This window comes from Xiphophorus hellerii, chromosome 9 (assembly GCF_003331165.1).
Source record: "Xiphophorus hellerii strain 12219 chromosome 9, Xiphophorus_hellerii-4.1, whole genome shotgun sequence".
Classification (NCBI taxonomy): Eukaryota; Metazoa; Chordata; class Actinopteri; order Cyprinodontiformes; family Poeciliidae; genus Xiphophorus; species Xiphophorus hellerii.
In genome coordinates this window covers 23,800,534-23,812,805 of record NC_045680.1, presented here as the reverse complement: position 1 = coordinate 23,812,805, position 12,272 = coordinate 23,800,534, and the positions used below count along the sequence as shown (strand labels likewise).

At 39.9% G+C, this 12,272-nt stretch overlaps 1 protein-coding gene across 4 annotated transcripts in view; it reads right to left on the bottom strand.

The window, feature by feature from the left end:
* wwc3 (WWC family member 3) overlaps positions 1-12,272 on the bottom strand; it is a 39,271-nt gene that overhangs the window by 19,025 nt on the left and 7,974 nt on the right. For 2 of the 4 annotated variants that reach the window (XM_032572005.1, XM_032572006.1), the window contains exons 2-5: positions 4,186-4,295; positions 3,106-3,372; positions 2,428-2,504; positions 170-249 (exon numbers count right to left, since the gene is read on the bottom strand). In XM_032572005.1, the coding sequence (XP_032427896.1) occupies positions 170-249; positions 2,428-2,504; positions 3,106-3,372; positions 4,186-4,295 (534 nt within the window). The remainder of the gene's footprint in view (positions 1-169; positions 250-2,427; positions 2,505-3,105; positions 3,373-4,185; positions 4,296-12,272) is intronic. The other 2 variants (XM_032572007.1, XM_032572008.1) reach the window with 1 other exon arrangement.

Here is a 12,272-nt window from a genome sequence, read left to right as displayed (position 1 = left end):
GACAGGGATGAAGCTGAACTTTGTGGACGAGACCAAACAGAGGGAATAAAAGAGGGAAGAGGCCACTGGGTGGGGAGCAGCCGGGCCAAGTGTAGGAAGAAGAAGGTTGGCTGTGGGAGGAAGGGTGGACCGGGAACAAACACACACACAGAAGCAGAGAAACACTCACTCCTGCAGGGTCTCCACTCCCATTTCCTTATACTGCAGCTCCTGCTTCACCTGGGCCAGCTCCTGCTTCAGTCTGGAGAGCTGCGGACACAAGCAAGCGCTGGGTTACCATGGTGAACAATGGACTCCTCTCACCGCCACGGACAAAAACTGCCAAATCATGACTACTGGCACAGAGGAATGCTCGACTGTGTTTGTACAGAGGCACACACACACACACCCCGAGACCTTCTCTCTTGAAGAGGTTTTGGACTGAAGCGTGGAAACCTTGACCCCAATCAGGGGCGGCCGACAAACGTGCCGCGGCTTTAAGAGTCTTGAAATTCAATCGGATTAATAAATTTATTTAGCTCTGCTCAGCATTGCAAGAGAAACTCAAAATAAAAACTGGAAAAGCACTTCTAAGTTTGTTCTATTTCAATCAGGTTCTCACTAAAACCAGGAAGTGAGAGAACATCTATCCAGTTTTACAGTCCTTGCTCAGAGAACAGACATTAAAACACATTTGTTGTAGTTTATAAATCACTGAACGGCTTAGCACCAACATACATTAAAGATCTTCTGTTCCTTCAACCTTCCAGACCTCTCAGGTCTTCTGGTTTTCTATTCGCCACTAATCTGGAAAAAAACTTCCAGAAAACTGAAAAACTGCCAAAACACCGACTTACTTAAATCAAGACTAAAATCCACGTGCTAAGAGTTGAGTTTGATTCATAGTAACAGGAACTTTGATCAACATATTTGACGTAACCCTGAAAACATCCTGACTGTGGAATCAGACATGACTTTTTGACCGCATTTTCTTAGCAAAGGATGAAATGACACTTTTTCCATCACCGCGTTTCTAAAAGTCGTGAGACGGTAGAGAAAGTGTGACCGGAGGAATCTCCAGCTCTGTGGAGCGCAGCATTACCACTAAATCACTAAAAGTTAATTTTCAGTCTAAAATGCCTAATGCGATCAAACGGCATCAATACCGCCACAGGTAGGCAAAACAATATGGTTAAAGTAACGCTCTCCCACATTAACAAGCAGATAATGTTTCAATAAACAAAGTTTATTGTAGAATATAGAGATGCATCAATCAGATAATAGTAATTTCCCTCTTTCCTTGTCTCCAACTGGTCCATTTTAAGTTTTGAACAAACTTAAAAGAAAACACATAAAGGAGAAGAAACGCGTTTCGGGTTGTTTATGAATCAAATGGAAGATCTACATTTGCGTCACCAAGGCTGGCAGCACATTGGAGCGGATCGTTTACTTTCGATATTGAAATGTTCTTTTTCTGGACTGCTGTTCCTTTCTGCTTTGGATGCTGAGCAGCCGGGTTGATTTTTGTCAATACTTTTTACACTTTCCTCATCTTTTATGATGTGTAGCCATAGCAACAGGGCGATTTACAACTAATTAACATCGCAAAAGCAAAAATTATAGATAAACAGTGTCTTCAGTCAGTGGCTTCTTCAGATTCACTGTAATACAGACTGCTACAGGAGATCCTTCCTGCCCACAGCCATCACCGTCTACAATAACTCTTTGAAGAAAATTGAATGAATAAGAATTACAGCAGCCTTTAATTTCCCTTTGGGATCAATAAAGTATGTTTGAATTGAATGTAAATTTATGCAACACAGGACAGATTACTAACCTGTTTCTGTCTGTGTATAGTTTGTTACTGGCATTTATTGCCCTGGATAAGTGGGAGTTCTTGGTTTTGAGGCATTTTATCTCATTTATTGACTGCCAATCAGAGCAGATGAAGAGAAAATTGGTCAATTCTGATCTTTGAGTGATTGATCAATGAATCTCTGATAAAAATGTACCCAACTAAAAACCTAAATTAGTCAAACCTGAACATCTGACCCCACCCTGCTGAAGAATGGCTTTGGAATAATAATCAGTTCTTATGCAGCTTTAAATCTGGGATTTTGTCATAATCTGGACGTGTTTTAACACGGCTCTAGTTTGCTTCAGCAGATGGATTTACACAGCGACACTCCCTCCCCCCCCACTCACTTTTTTTGCGGCATAACTCGTTGCTTTAAAATGACCCCGACCCGTGCCATTGATCTCAGAGTAACATCCAACCTTGCCCTGCGAGTCCTGGGCCTCTCCTTTGCCTAACTCTTTGATGATGACCTCACTGTCATCCTCCTGAGGCCCCCGGCCAGAGCCATGGTATCCTGTAGGGGCCACACCCCGGGGCCCCCCGAAGCGCCCCTCACCACATCCCATTGTTCTCCATCGATAGCAACTCACCCGCTCTCGTTTGCAGGCTATTTCCATTTTGATTTGATCAGGGTCGTATTTCGCACTTGCAGACGAGCCGGAAAAAGCTGCAGACAAAAGGAGAGAGAAGAGAGGGATAGTGGTTATGGGTTTGAGGCTTCGCCCTCATATTTCCTGGGAGCTGAGCCCCCATGGAAGCGTTGTGTGAAGGGGTCAGAGGGCGAACTGGGTGGAGGTGCTAAAACAAGAGGGTGGAGTGAGGGAAAAAAAAATTGTGCTTTGGAAGAATTTCTATAGATTTAGATCTCCCCCAGCAGTGAATCACCATCACCAGATACAAGTAAAAAATAGTTGTTTTTTAAATTATTGTCACAGTAAAGACTGTAAAAGTGCCATAAAATATCATAATAAAATTCTAAATCCTTCTCCCCCACCTCTACTGTGAACACAAATATAGTTCTTGAAAAACATTCCCATTTGAAACAGGCTACTGTTCAGGACCCCATTTTACTAAAAGAAGTGTGATTTATGTCACTGAACTGCACACAGTACCTGCTTTTTCAAATTTGACATTTACTGATGCTGTGGAGAAAGTAGCAAAAACAACATTTCAGATAACACTGTCAGTTTTGTTTTTTTATTTACCGAAATTGACGACTGAAATTTATTGTGACGATAAATCAAAAATGATAAACGTCGTTTGTTTACATGGGATATATTCTTGTCTCTCCCCTCCGTCCCGTCTTGCATAACCTTGACATTGGCGATCCTTACTGCTGGTGATGGAGTGGGTGTCTCCAGAAAGCTCGTCCAATCGCAGCATTTCCTGCTGAGCCAGCTCCAGTCGCTGCTGCTTGATCAGGTACATCTCCTTCTTGGCGGTGAGGGCCTCCTGGGCCACCACCAGGTACTCCTTCAACATGCGCTCCTGCTCCTGCCGCCATTGTGTCCGCGGGTTCTCAATCTGGGTGGTTTCTGACAAAAAGAAACAAACTTGATTCATCAGCAATAATTGAGGTAGGATTACTGCGTTTTAAAGTTAAGAAATGCTTCAAAATAATTTTTTTTCTTGTGAAATTTGATCATTCAAATCAAATAATTTAATTGTGTACTAAAATGGCAAACCTAAACGGTGTCTCTTGGGCATTTAGAACAAAAATATTTATAGGACTGATTATAGAAAAGAGACAAACATTAGCTCTGTATGCTAAAGTTCTGCTTTGCCAGAAAAAGTTCATGCAGCTGGTTTGAGGATTCTCTGACAGTAGCTGAGTTTCCACTGACCAGATAAACACACAAATTGGAATTATGAAATGAAATTCACTTAATGGAAACATGGCAATTTTGAAAATAAAATGGCAAAATGTTTTTGGCTCTAGGATGAGGTGAATAGAAATTTGTGCATTTCGCAAAACTACAATGAAAACACTTTTTTGCATCACATGTGATTAACAACCGGATGTTACTACTGGCGGAAATGACGAAGAAGATGACAGGAAGTGGTAGGATGGTGACGGCATGTTTTTTAATGACTTATTGTTTGAACAAATTTACTTAATGGAAACACCACAATTCAGAAATGGTGTTTTGCAGACATGAGTTGAATATCGACAAAGTTTTGTACACATTTGTAATGGGAACACAGCTGCTGAATAAAGCATATTTCCAGCAGCCTTTTTGAAACAGATCCTGTACCGTGGGTAGAGGAACTCCAGTGACGCTTCCAGCTCCTCTCACCATCCTCTGCACAACTACAATAGGAAGTGGAGACCAAAGAGATTTACTCACTGTTGATGTGGTCGATGTAGTAAACTCCCACTTGTTGGTCGTAAACCTCCTCCCACCCCAGAGGCAGCTCATCTCCAACACAGTCGGCAAACGTTAGCGGTTTCGTAATCCTGGAATAAATTGGTTACAAAAGAGAGAACATTTAGCCATGGCATTAAATATCTTGCACTTTGCTTCACATATGGCAATAGCTGCTTTCTATTTTATTTTTAGTGAACAGAGAAGCATTATTTGAGCCCTTAAAAACTAAGGATTCTGGCATAACGACGAGCAAAGCAGCAGAGAAGTATCAAAACATGTATTTTCCCCACCTAATTATGTAATTTTTTCCTGTTCGCATCCTGCAGGGTTTTTCGCCTCATTTATTATGTAATTAGAGTTTAGTCAGTTAATGAAAGAGATAAAAAAAAAAAAAAAAGAGTCAACATTCAACCACAGGTTGAACCTGTTTCAGCAACAATTTTACCAGCTCTAGCATAGGAAATTGTAGTAGAAAAAAATCCATATTTGGCTGATTTGGGACACAAAACGTAAAGTATGCCCATTGAAAAGGCATGGGCCAGTATAATAAAATTGCTGGTAGAAGTAATTAATGAGATTGTTGTGCTTATTGACGAGCCAGCCACTACTACGAACAGAAGCTGAATGTTCTCTGCATTTAAAGATCAAAAATACAATCATAAACGTAATTTGAACAGCACAATGACTGACAATTGATTCAATGAGCTCAAAATGGTCAGAAGTGAAAATAAAACGGTTGTGCTTTTTTTTTTTTATAGATTTTCTTGTCATATTGGATTATGGGGTCAGGATTGGTGGCAAACAGACTTTCAATCATTTGACTATTTTCTTCACATTCTGGATTTCCTATTTCAGAGAGCAAATGAAAGGCACCTCAGAAGCTTAGATACATTCAGATGCTATCAAATTTAACATAACTAAAATCAAATTGAACAAATGATTGCTTCGAGGTGAAATCAGTTTAAGCTTTTCCTATCCATTAAAAAGAATGAAAACCGTGAACTCTTCAATAAAAACATTTTGAAGCTTGTTCAGAATGCTAGCTACAAAAAGAAACGTTTCCATTTAATCACTAAACTATTTAATCACAGTTTACAGCAACTAGCAGTACACATAACATTTCCACCAGTGAGCAGGTTGGATGATGGCATTAAAACCAGTAGCTGATCATCAATCACAGAGCTCCTTGTACTCGGAGCGTGAGGCCTGGTAACTGGCAAGGCATGCAAACAATGACGGGACTGCAAAGCGAGAGTAGCCGAGACACTCTGCTCTGCATTCCTCAGGAGACGCACGCTTCAGCTTTCCTCTCCCAAAAACCTACTGCACTGGATCTCACTTCCGCTTTCTTTTCTCTGTCAACAAAATGGTTTTCAGGCACGATGCCGTCGGCGCTCAGACACATGCTGCTGATTCAAATTAGAAGAAGGCACCGTGCTAGTCAGCCACTCTCTCCCTCTCTCTCTCCAAAAAAAAAAAAAAAAAAAAAAAAGGACATTACGAAAGAGGGCGTACTCTCATAAAAATGTCTGATGTTCCAATAAAAGTATCAAGGAGCGGTGCTGAATCACACTCCGCGATGAATGAGTTGGGCTTGTCAAAAACAATCAGGGCTTCAAATTCAATGAACTGCCTTAGCATTTCACATATTTTTGGGGAATTCAACAGGTTAAGTTTGTTCTTGACATTCCAGAGATATAGTGCAGCAGTCCAGAATGTTACGACTGTGGGTTTCCTCGTCATGTTTTCATTTATTTCCTCAAACGGAGATGAAACAATAAACTCACTAAAGTTAGATAATCGATAGCATACAAACTTTCATAAATCAGTACATCAGGGTAAGAAAATTATGCAATTGAGGAATAGCATGAAACATATTCTACACCTGTAAAAGGCTTCAAACCACTTTAACTTTTTTTGCCACATTGCAACCACAAGCTTTTATGTTTTACACAGGCATTTTAAGTCAAAGACCAACACAAAGTGCAGCATGTTTCTGACAAGATAAAAACATTTTTGTCTTCAGAAAAGTGAGGAACAAAAAAGGGGCAAATGTTGGTTTTTTACATGTTTCACAAACAAAAAAAAGCTGCAATGTGACATGTACTGAAAAGAAACATCCAGTGCAACCAGCCGCCTTTAAAAGTCATCTAACTACTACATCGAGTCCACCTGTTTAATGGACTCATTAGTTTTGGCGTACAGCTGTTCTGTGAAAGATCCAGCTGTACAGATCAACCAACAGTAAGTAATAAGCACTAGACAAAAATCTGAAAGGTTCTGAAAATAATTCAGTGATGGGATATTTAGACAAGACATTTCCAACTAAGGATGACAGACAGAACATACACAATAACAATTATTGAATAAGACTGTGCCGACATTTGACAGTAAAACGTGTTTAAATCACAATCTTGATAAACAGACAATCCAGTGTAGGAGTTATCCTTGAATGAACTCCTCTGGTGTCACATGCTTCGCAACACTTGGTCTGGCCGAATGCCGCAGGCGGCCGCATTTGGCCTGAACCTGATTCTTCTCAAGCAGCGGTGACGTTTACATTCAGGTTGAGGTCGTTTCAGGTTACACCGGCATGAGGAATTGAGTTTAGTGTAAAACGAGCTGCAGCGAATGCCTCATCGCTGCTGCAAAAATCGCATGAGAAACCTTGGCGCGTTCAAACAGAGGATGCTGGTGACAGCTGGGAGTGCTCTGTATTGTTTAGTTTTTTTTTAAAGTAGTGCGACGGACTGCAGCGTCGTGCTCTTAGTTCTGCACATAAACATTATCTGCACACGTTCAGGTTTAAAACGCTGAACCGGAGGCCTGTAGACAACTTACAGTTGATGTAACATGAAGTAAAATTTCATGAGAAATTGTAAAGGCACACCTACAGAAACATGGCCGTCTTTAACCACGGTCGGCTCTGAAGGTGCTGCAGGGAACCGCAGCTCAAGTGGAAGAATTTGTCAAAAGGACAAGTATTATTGGTGCATTCCACAAATCTGGCTTTATGGGAGATTGACAGAAAGAAAGTCATTGATACAACAAGGCCATGAGAAGTCCTATGTGCCATGTCACTATCGCAGCATATTTAGCATTTCTTATTTTGACCAATCAATTAAAAAAAAAAAATCTTTCATGATTAATTGGATGGTTTATTTTGGGTGACGAAGATCAGGGTCACAGAAAAACAAAAAAAAGAATTCTGACCTTTGATCTCAGAAGATTAAAGTCAAAATTCTGAGAATAAAGTCTTTTTTTTCCCCCAGTGGCCCAAATCCTCCTTGGTAAACCTGACTGTTAATCTGTGTTTTTATGTTATGTCAGAATATAACAAATCTGCAGAAAATAATCAAATCTGAATCCATGTCTAGAGTTTCAATCTCATCTAGGAAGAGGTTTATATTATTTCTCCAAGACTTTGCATTAAAAATATATTTTATTCCACAATAATTCACTGAAGTTTGAATAACCCCCATTTGATTCACTAAACCATGATCAGAAGATTACAAAAAAAGAAAATACATGCTTCAGGTAACTATGACAGACAACCAGTGGCATGACGGCAGTGGGTTAAAAGGAGCTGCACAAGTGGAGTTTGGAGACAAAGCAAACAAGGCCACGCTCCTTACCTGCTGCTGCTGCTCTGAGTGTTTGTGAAAGGCAAACAAGTGTCCCGACACCAACTGCTCTTTAAATACTTGGACAAGAAGCAATCGGACAGAGTGAGAAATACTTTAGGTTTTACACACATATTCAGAGGTAAAAACACAAAAATACAACACAGGAGTTTCAAATGAAGGAGTTGCTCTATACTTGGAGTATAAACAGAAAAAAAATGACTTAAAGGAAAAAGAGGAAAGTTCAGAAGATGCATGGGGATGTGGGAAGCTACGTGACGTCAGCGGGAGTTTAATCCCAAACTGCCCTCTGACCCAGCGACAGAGACAAAGACAGTGGGGGGGGGACAAAAAAAAAAAAACATGTCCTCCGCTCACAGCACTGAGTCTCTGAATGTTTGGTTTGTTACGCAGTCTTGTGATGGCGCCGTTTGTGTTCCAACTCATGTCTTGGGAGAGAGTCTCCAACCACTGCCGAGAGGTCTCTTAAAGAGACGGGCGCACAGCAGGACGGAGCGGAGCGGGACGGGAGGGGTGTGATGATGCCACCCGTTTAAAGAGCGAGTGGCAGCCGATTCATATGAAATGTTTACGAAAATATTTTTAGAGATTAACCTCAGTCTGCGTCTGGGAGAGAAATCCTTGAGTCATTCTCCTGTCGGGCTGGCACGGTGACCCGGACTAAACCTGGGAGTGCTGACAGTGTGAAACGGCTAACACCAAATTAACTTGCCTTTGGCTTTTAGGGTTATAAAAGGCTTTTCATAATAACTATATTTATACGCCGTCATTATAAAAGGCAGCTGCAGGATTAGCGCAGCAGTGAGTGTTAGAAGAGGAGTATTAAGGAAGATTCTTGCCCTGCTGGCTGTGTGAGTCATTAGGTGACCGATGCTTATAGAAACATCACACATCTTCATGGTCCATATTTAAAGACGGCCTTTAAAGCAGTTTAAGATGTAATGCAGCGCAGCATTAATGGCCCTGAGCAGTTTCCAGAGGATGATCATCAACTTTTTATTTCCTGAAATTCCTTTAGGCTTTTTGAAGTTCATAATCTTCTTGTTTTTTGTTTTGGTAGAAATATTGGGTATAAATGACAACATGTCTAATTATCATTAGCCTCCGGATCTACAGCTAGAACTGCTGTGGCAGCAAACTAGGCAGACATGAGATAGAAGAAAGACTGGCTACCCTCCACTCTCTTTGCTTTTCGTCTTTATGTTTTGGCTTTTTTTTTTTAGCTCTTAAATACATTTTGTTACGTACTCCGAGTCTCCAGGAGTGCGGAAAAGTTGAATTTAGTGTCTTCCAGTGCAGCGTAGATATCTTTGTATTCTGTTTGAGTCATATTTGTTTTTAAATCTGTTCAGTTTTTCTCTACTTCCTAATACGGTTTGTGACCCATTAAATCACAGTATTAGCTGTGGTACTGCTGAACAAGGCCATGGACTTTGAGTTTACCAACTTTTCAAATCTGCCGTTTTTAATCAATTATTTCTGATTTATTCATTGCTACCAGCGGTGTAGAGGACACTTTAAATTTGTAAAAAATAAAAAATTCCTTGACACTGAAAATCAAATAGAAGTTATCAGCAGCCCATCATTTACAAACTATAATCCTGCTATTTATGAAGGACAATGTAATAACTGGCTTGTTAGATGCATCAACAACAAACAACTACAAAACTACATCTAACTCCTAAATCAATCAACTCTCCCTCTCATCACACCTCAGAAACTTTCAAACAGGAGTCGATCAAACACCAATATATATATATATTGGATGATTAGTAAAAAAAAAACAAAAAATTTAAATACAGTGTTTTCACCTCATTTATACAAATATTTAAACCTAAAAAGCAACCATTATTCCTACTGCTGGTAAAGTGTAAAATTTATATTTTGGTGCATTGACTTAAAAAGGATTTGAAAATGTGAGGAAAAGTAAAGTCACCAAGCAGCCTTTTGAATATTTTTAAACAAAACTAATCAATAATTATCGATTATACATCGTGAAATGTTTTTCCAACCGTATCACCAGTCCTACAACAAAGTAGGACATGCTTTTTCAGCCAGCTGGGTAGCAGTGCACAGGAAAAGGTGAAGCCGAATAACTTTATGCTCACTCGTAAACTGTGGGAACAGCATTTTTTTAGATTCCCGTCAATTGTGGAGGATTCTGTAGATCTTGGTATCGATAACTGACCCACACATTTGAAGCCACAAGCGAATAATCACTAAAATGTTAACTACATTGAAATTACAGATAAATATACTTGCCTTCCAAATTCACACACTATTTAAAGAAAAGGCTTTTTTGCGCCGTTTCTAACTTTCAAAGTAGGTACGGATGTTTTTATTTTCAAAGCTTTTCACGCTGATCATCATCATCTCTTTGGTCACAGAAGACAGAAAGTGAGGCAGTCATCTAAAGACGAAGGAAAAGCAGAACATGAAAACGACAAGCATGTTCAGCTGTGGAGGGACGAGATGCTCCGGGGTCCCCTCGTGTCTCGCAGTGTCTCAGATAAACATATTTGGTTGTCGGAGACATTTGCTAATTCTAGAATAATCTGAGCCATTTTGGGTCGTCCCAGAGGATATTTCTATCTCCACAGCTCCCTCCCCACAGCCCCCTGCCTGGCGACGCGCTGCTGCATGGGAAAGGCATGTGAAACTGGAGTCTTGAGCGGCCGGTGAAGTTGGGTCGTCCCCAACAGCTAGTCGTTGCACCTGGGCAGCAACAGCAAGTCTCCACAAAGTGAACAGCAGATCTCTCAAAAGAAAGAATAACTATTAGAATTTCATCACAGAATCCAAATAAAATGTTTCCGTTACTTTGGATCTGTAGGCTACTGGTATCAAGGTAAATCAAAGATGTAAAATGTCAGTCAACTAGGTTCCCCGTTGTTGTAAATAGTTCCCTTACTGGTAGCGTACAGATGTGAGGCAATTTATGATAAACGGAACATGTTTAAATTTAAGGGATCCATCAGTTTTGTGGTCATCTACTCTACATTTTTTTTTTAGATGAATCATGCGTTTACATTTTTCACAGTTTTTTTCAGAAAAACCTCCATTGACGACATGACCGTAATCTTCTTCACAAAATGGAGTAGAGTCGGATTTTGGCGGTTGGAGGATTTTTCTTTTGTCTTTGGTAAAAGATCACAAGCGATTCCTCCCGCTAGCGCTAGACTCTCAAGTTTGTTTTGGTTGTATTTACCCAGAATACCCTGCGCTATAATCCACTTCCTGCTTTCAGAGTGCTCTCTGGTCTGCTTGCATCTGCAGTTGAACCCAGACCTCAGTTTTTTGGGGAACCAGAATTAGCTTTGTTGGTCCACATCAGAGTTTGATTGAGCATTCAAACTTCCTGAAAAGAACCAGACTTTCTGGGAAAAACTAGAGTTGGACAAAAGCGGACTAAACAGGGCTGGTGTGAATGAACCCTTAGTCCACATGTGTCAAGCTTGAGGCCCGTGGGCCAAATCCGGCCCATCATAGCTTTTTATGTGGCCCTCTAGATTCTAGACTAAACACCAAGTGTGCTTAAATATTATGTTTTCACTCAAATCAATGCAGTTTTTATCTGTTTATTGCCAAATTAAATCAATCAGTCCCTCCAGTTTCTTAAGAATTACTGTAGAAATTCACACAAAATCAACAAATCCCTGCACTTTTTTGTGCTAACAATTTGGAGTTTATTGCAGATTTTTCTCAAAATGTGTCAAAAACTCTTACTTGTCCTAAACAGCTGCCTCAGCCTTAATGGAGGTCAGATTACAGTCCTTGATCTATGCAGCGAGTAATAAAAAGTCACATTTATTGTCAAAAATAAGCGCAAATATTGTAAATAATTCCAGCTCTGACTTTTATCGCAAAAAACCCCCACACACAAAAATAATCAAAATCCTGGACGGACTGAAAAGACGTTCAACAACATTTAATTTTGAAGAATTTACTGATATTTTAAGAGTTTTCCATCAATACATTCGGCAGAACCGGCCCTTTAAGTGCATTCATGATCTTGATTTGGCCCAAAACAAAAATGAGTTTGACACCCCTGCCTTAGTCCCTTGTAAAGCTGCAATTATTCAAACACAATAAGATAGTGCTGCATCGCTGAAAATTGTAATTTGATTTGTTTCACATTCCCCCTCCCTTGTTTGTATGATGGTATATTTATATTTGAATCGGCATATTAATTTGTTCTTTTTTTAAATCAATAAAGAGATAAATCACCATGATTTTACAAAAACTTTTGAAATGAGTCGACGCTGCCAACAGAAACTTCTCCATTTCCAAACCTGAATGGTATTCCTCCTCAAAACGCTTTAATATAAAGTTGTCTTAAAGCTCAATATGACAGTGGGGTTTAAATCTGTGTATCTTCATGACATAGATGCTACAAATATTGTTGTAATTCATGTCAGCTAC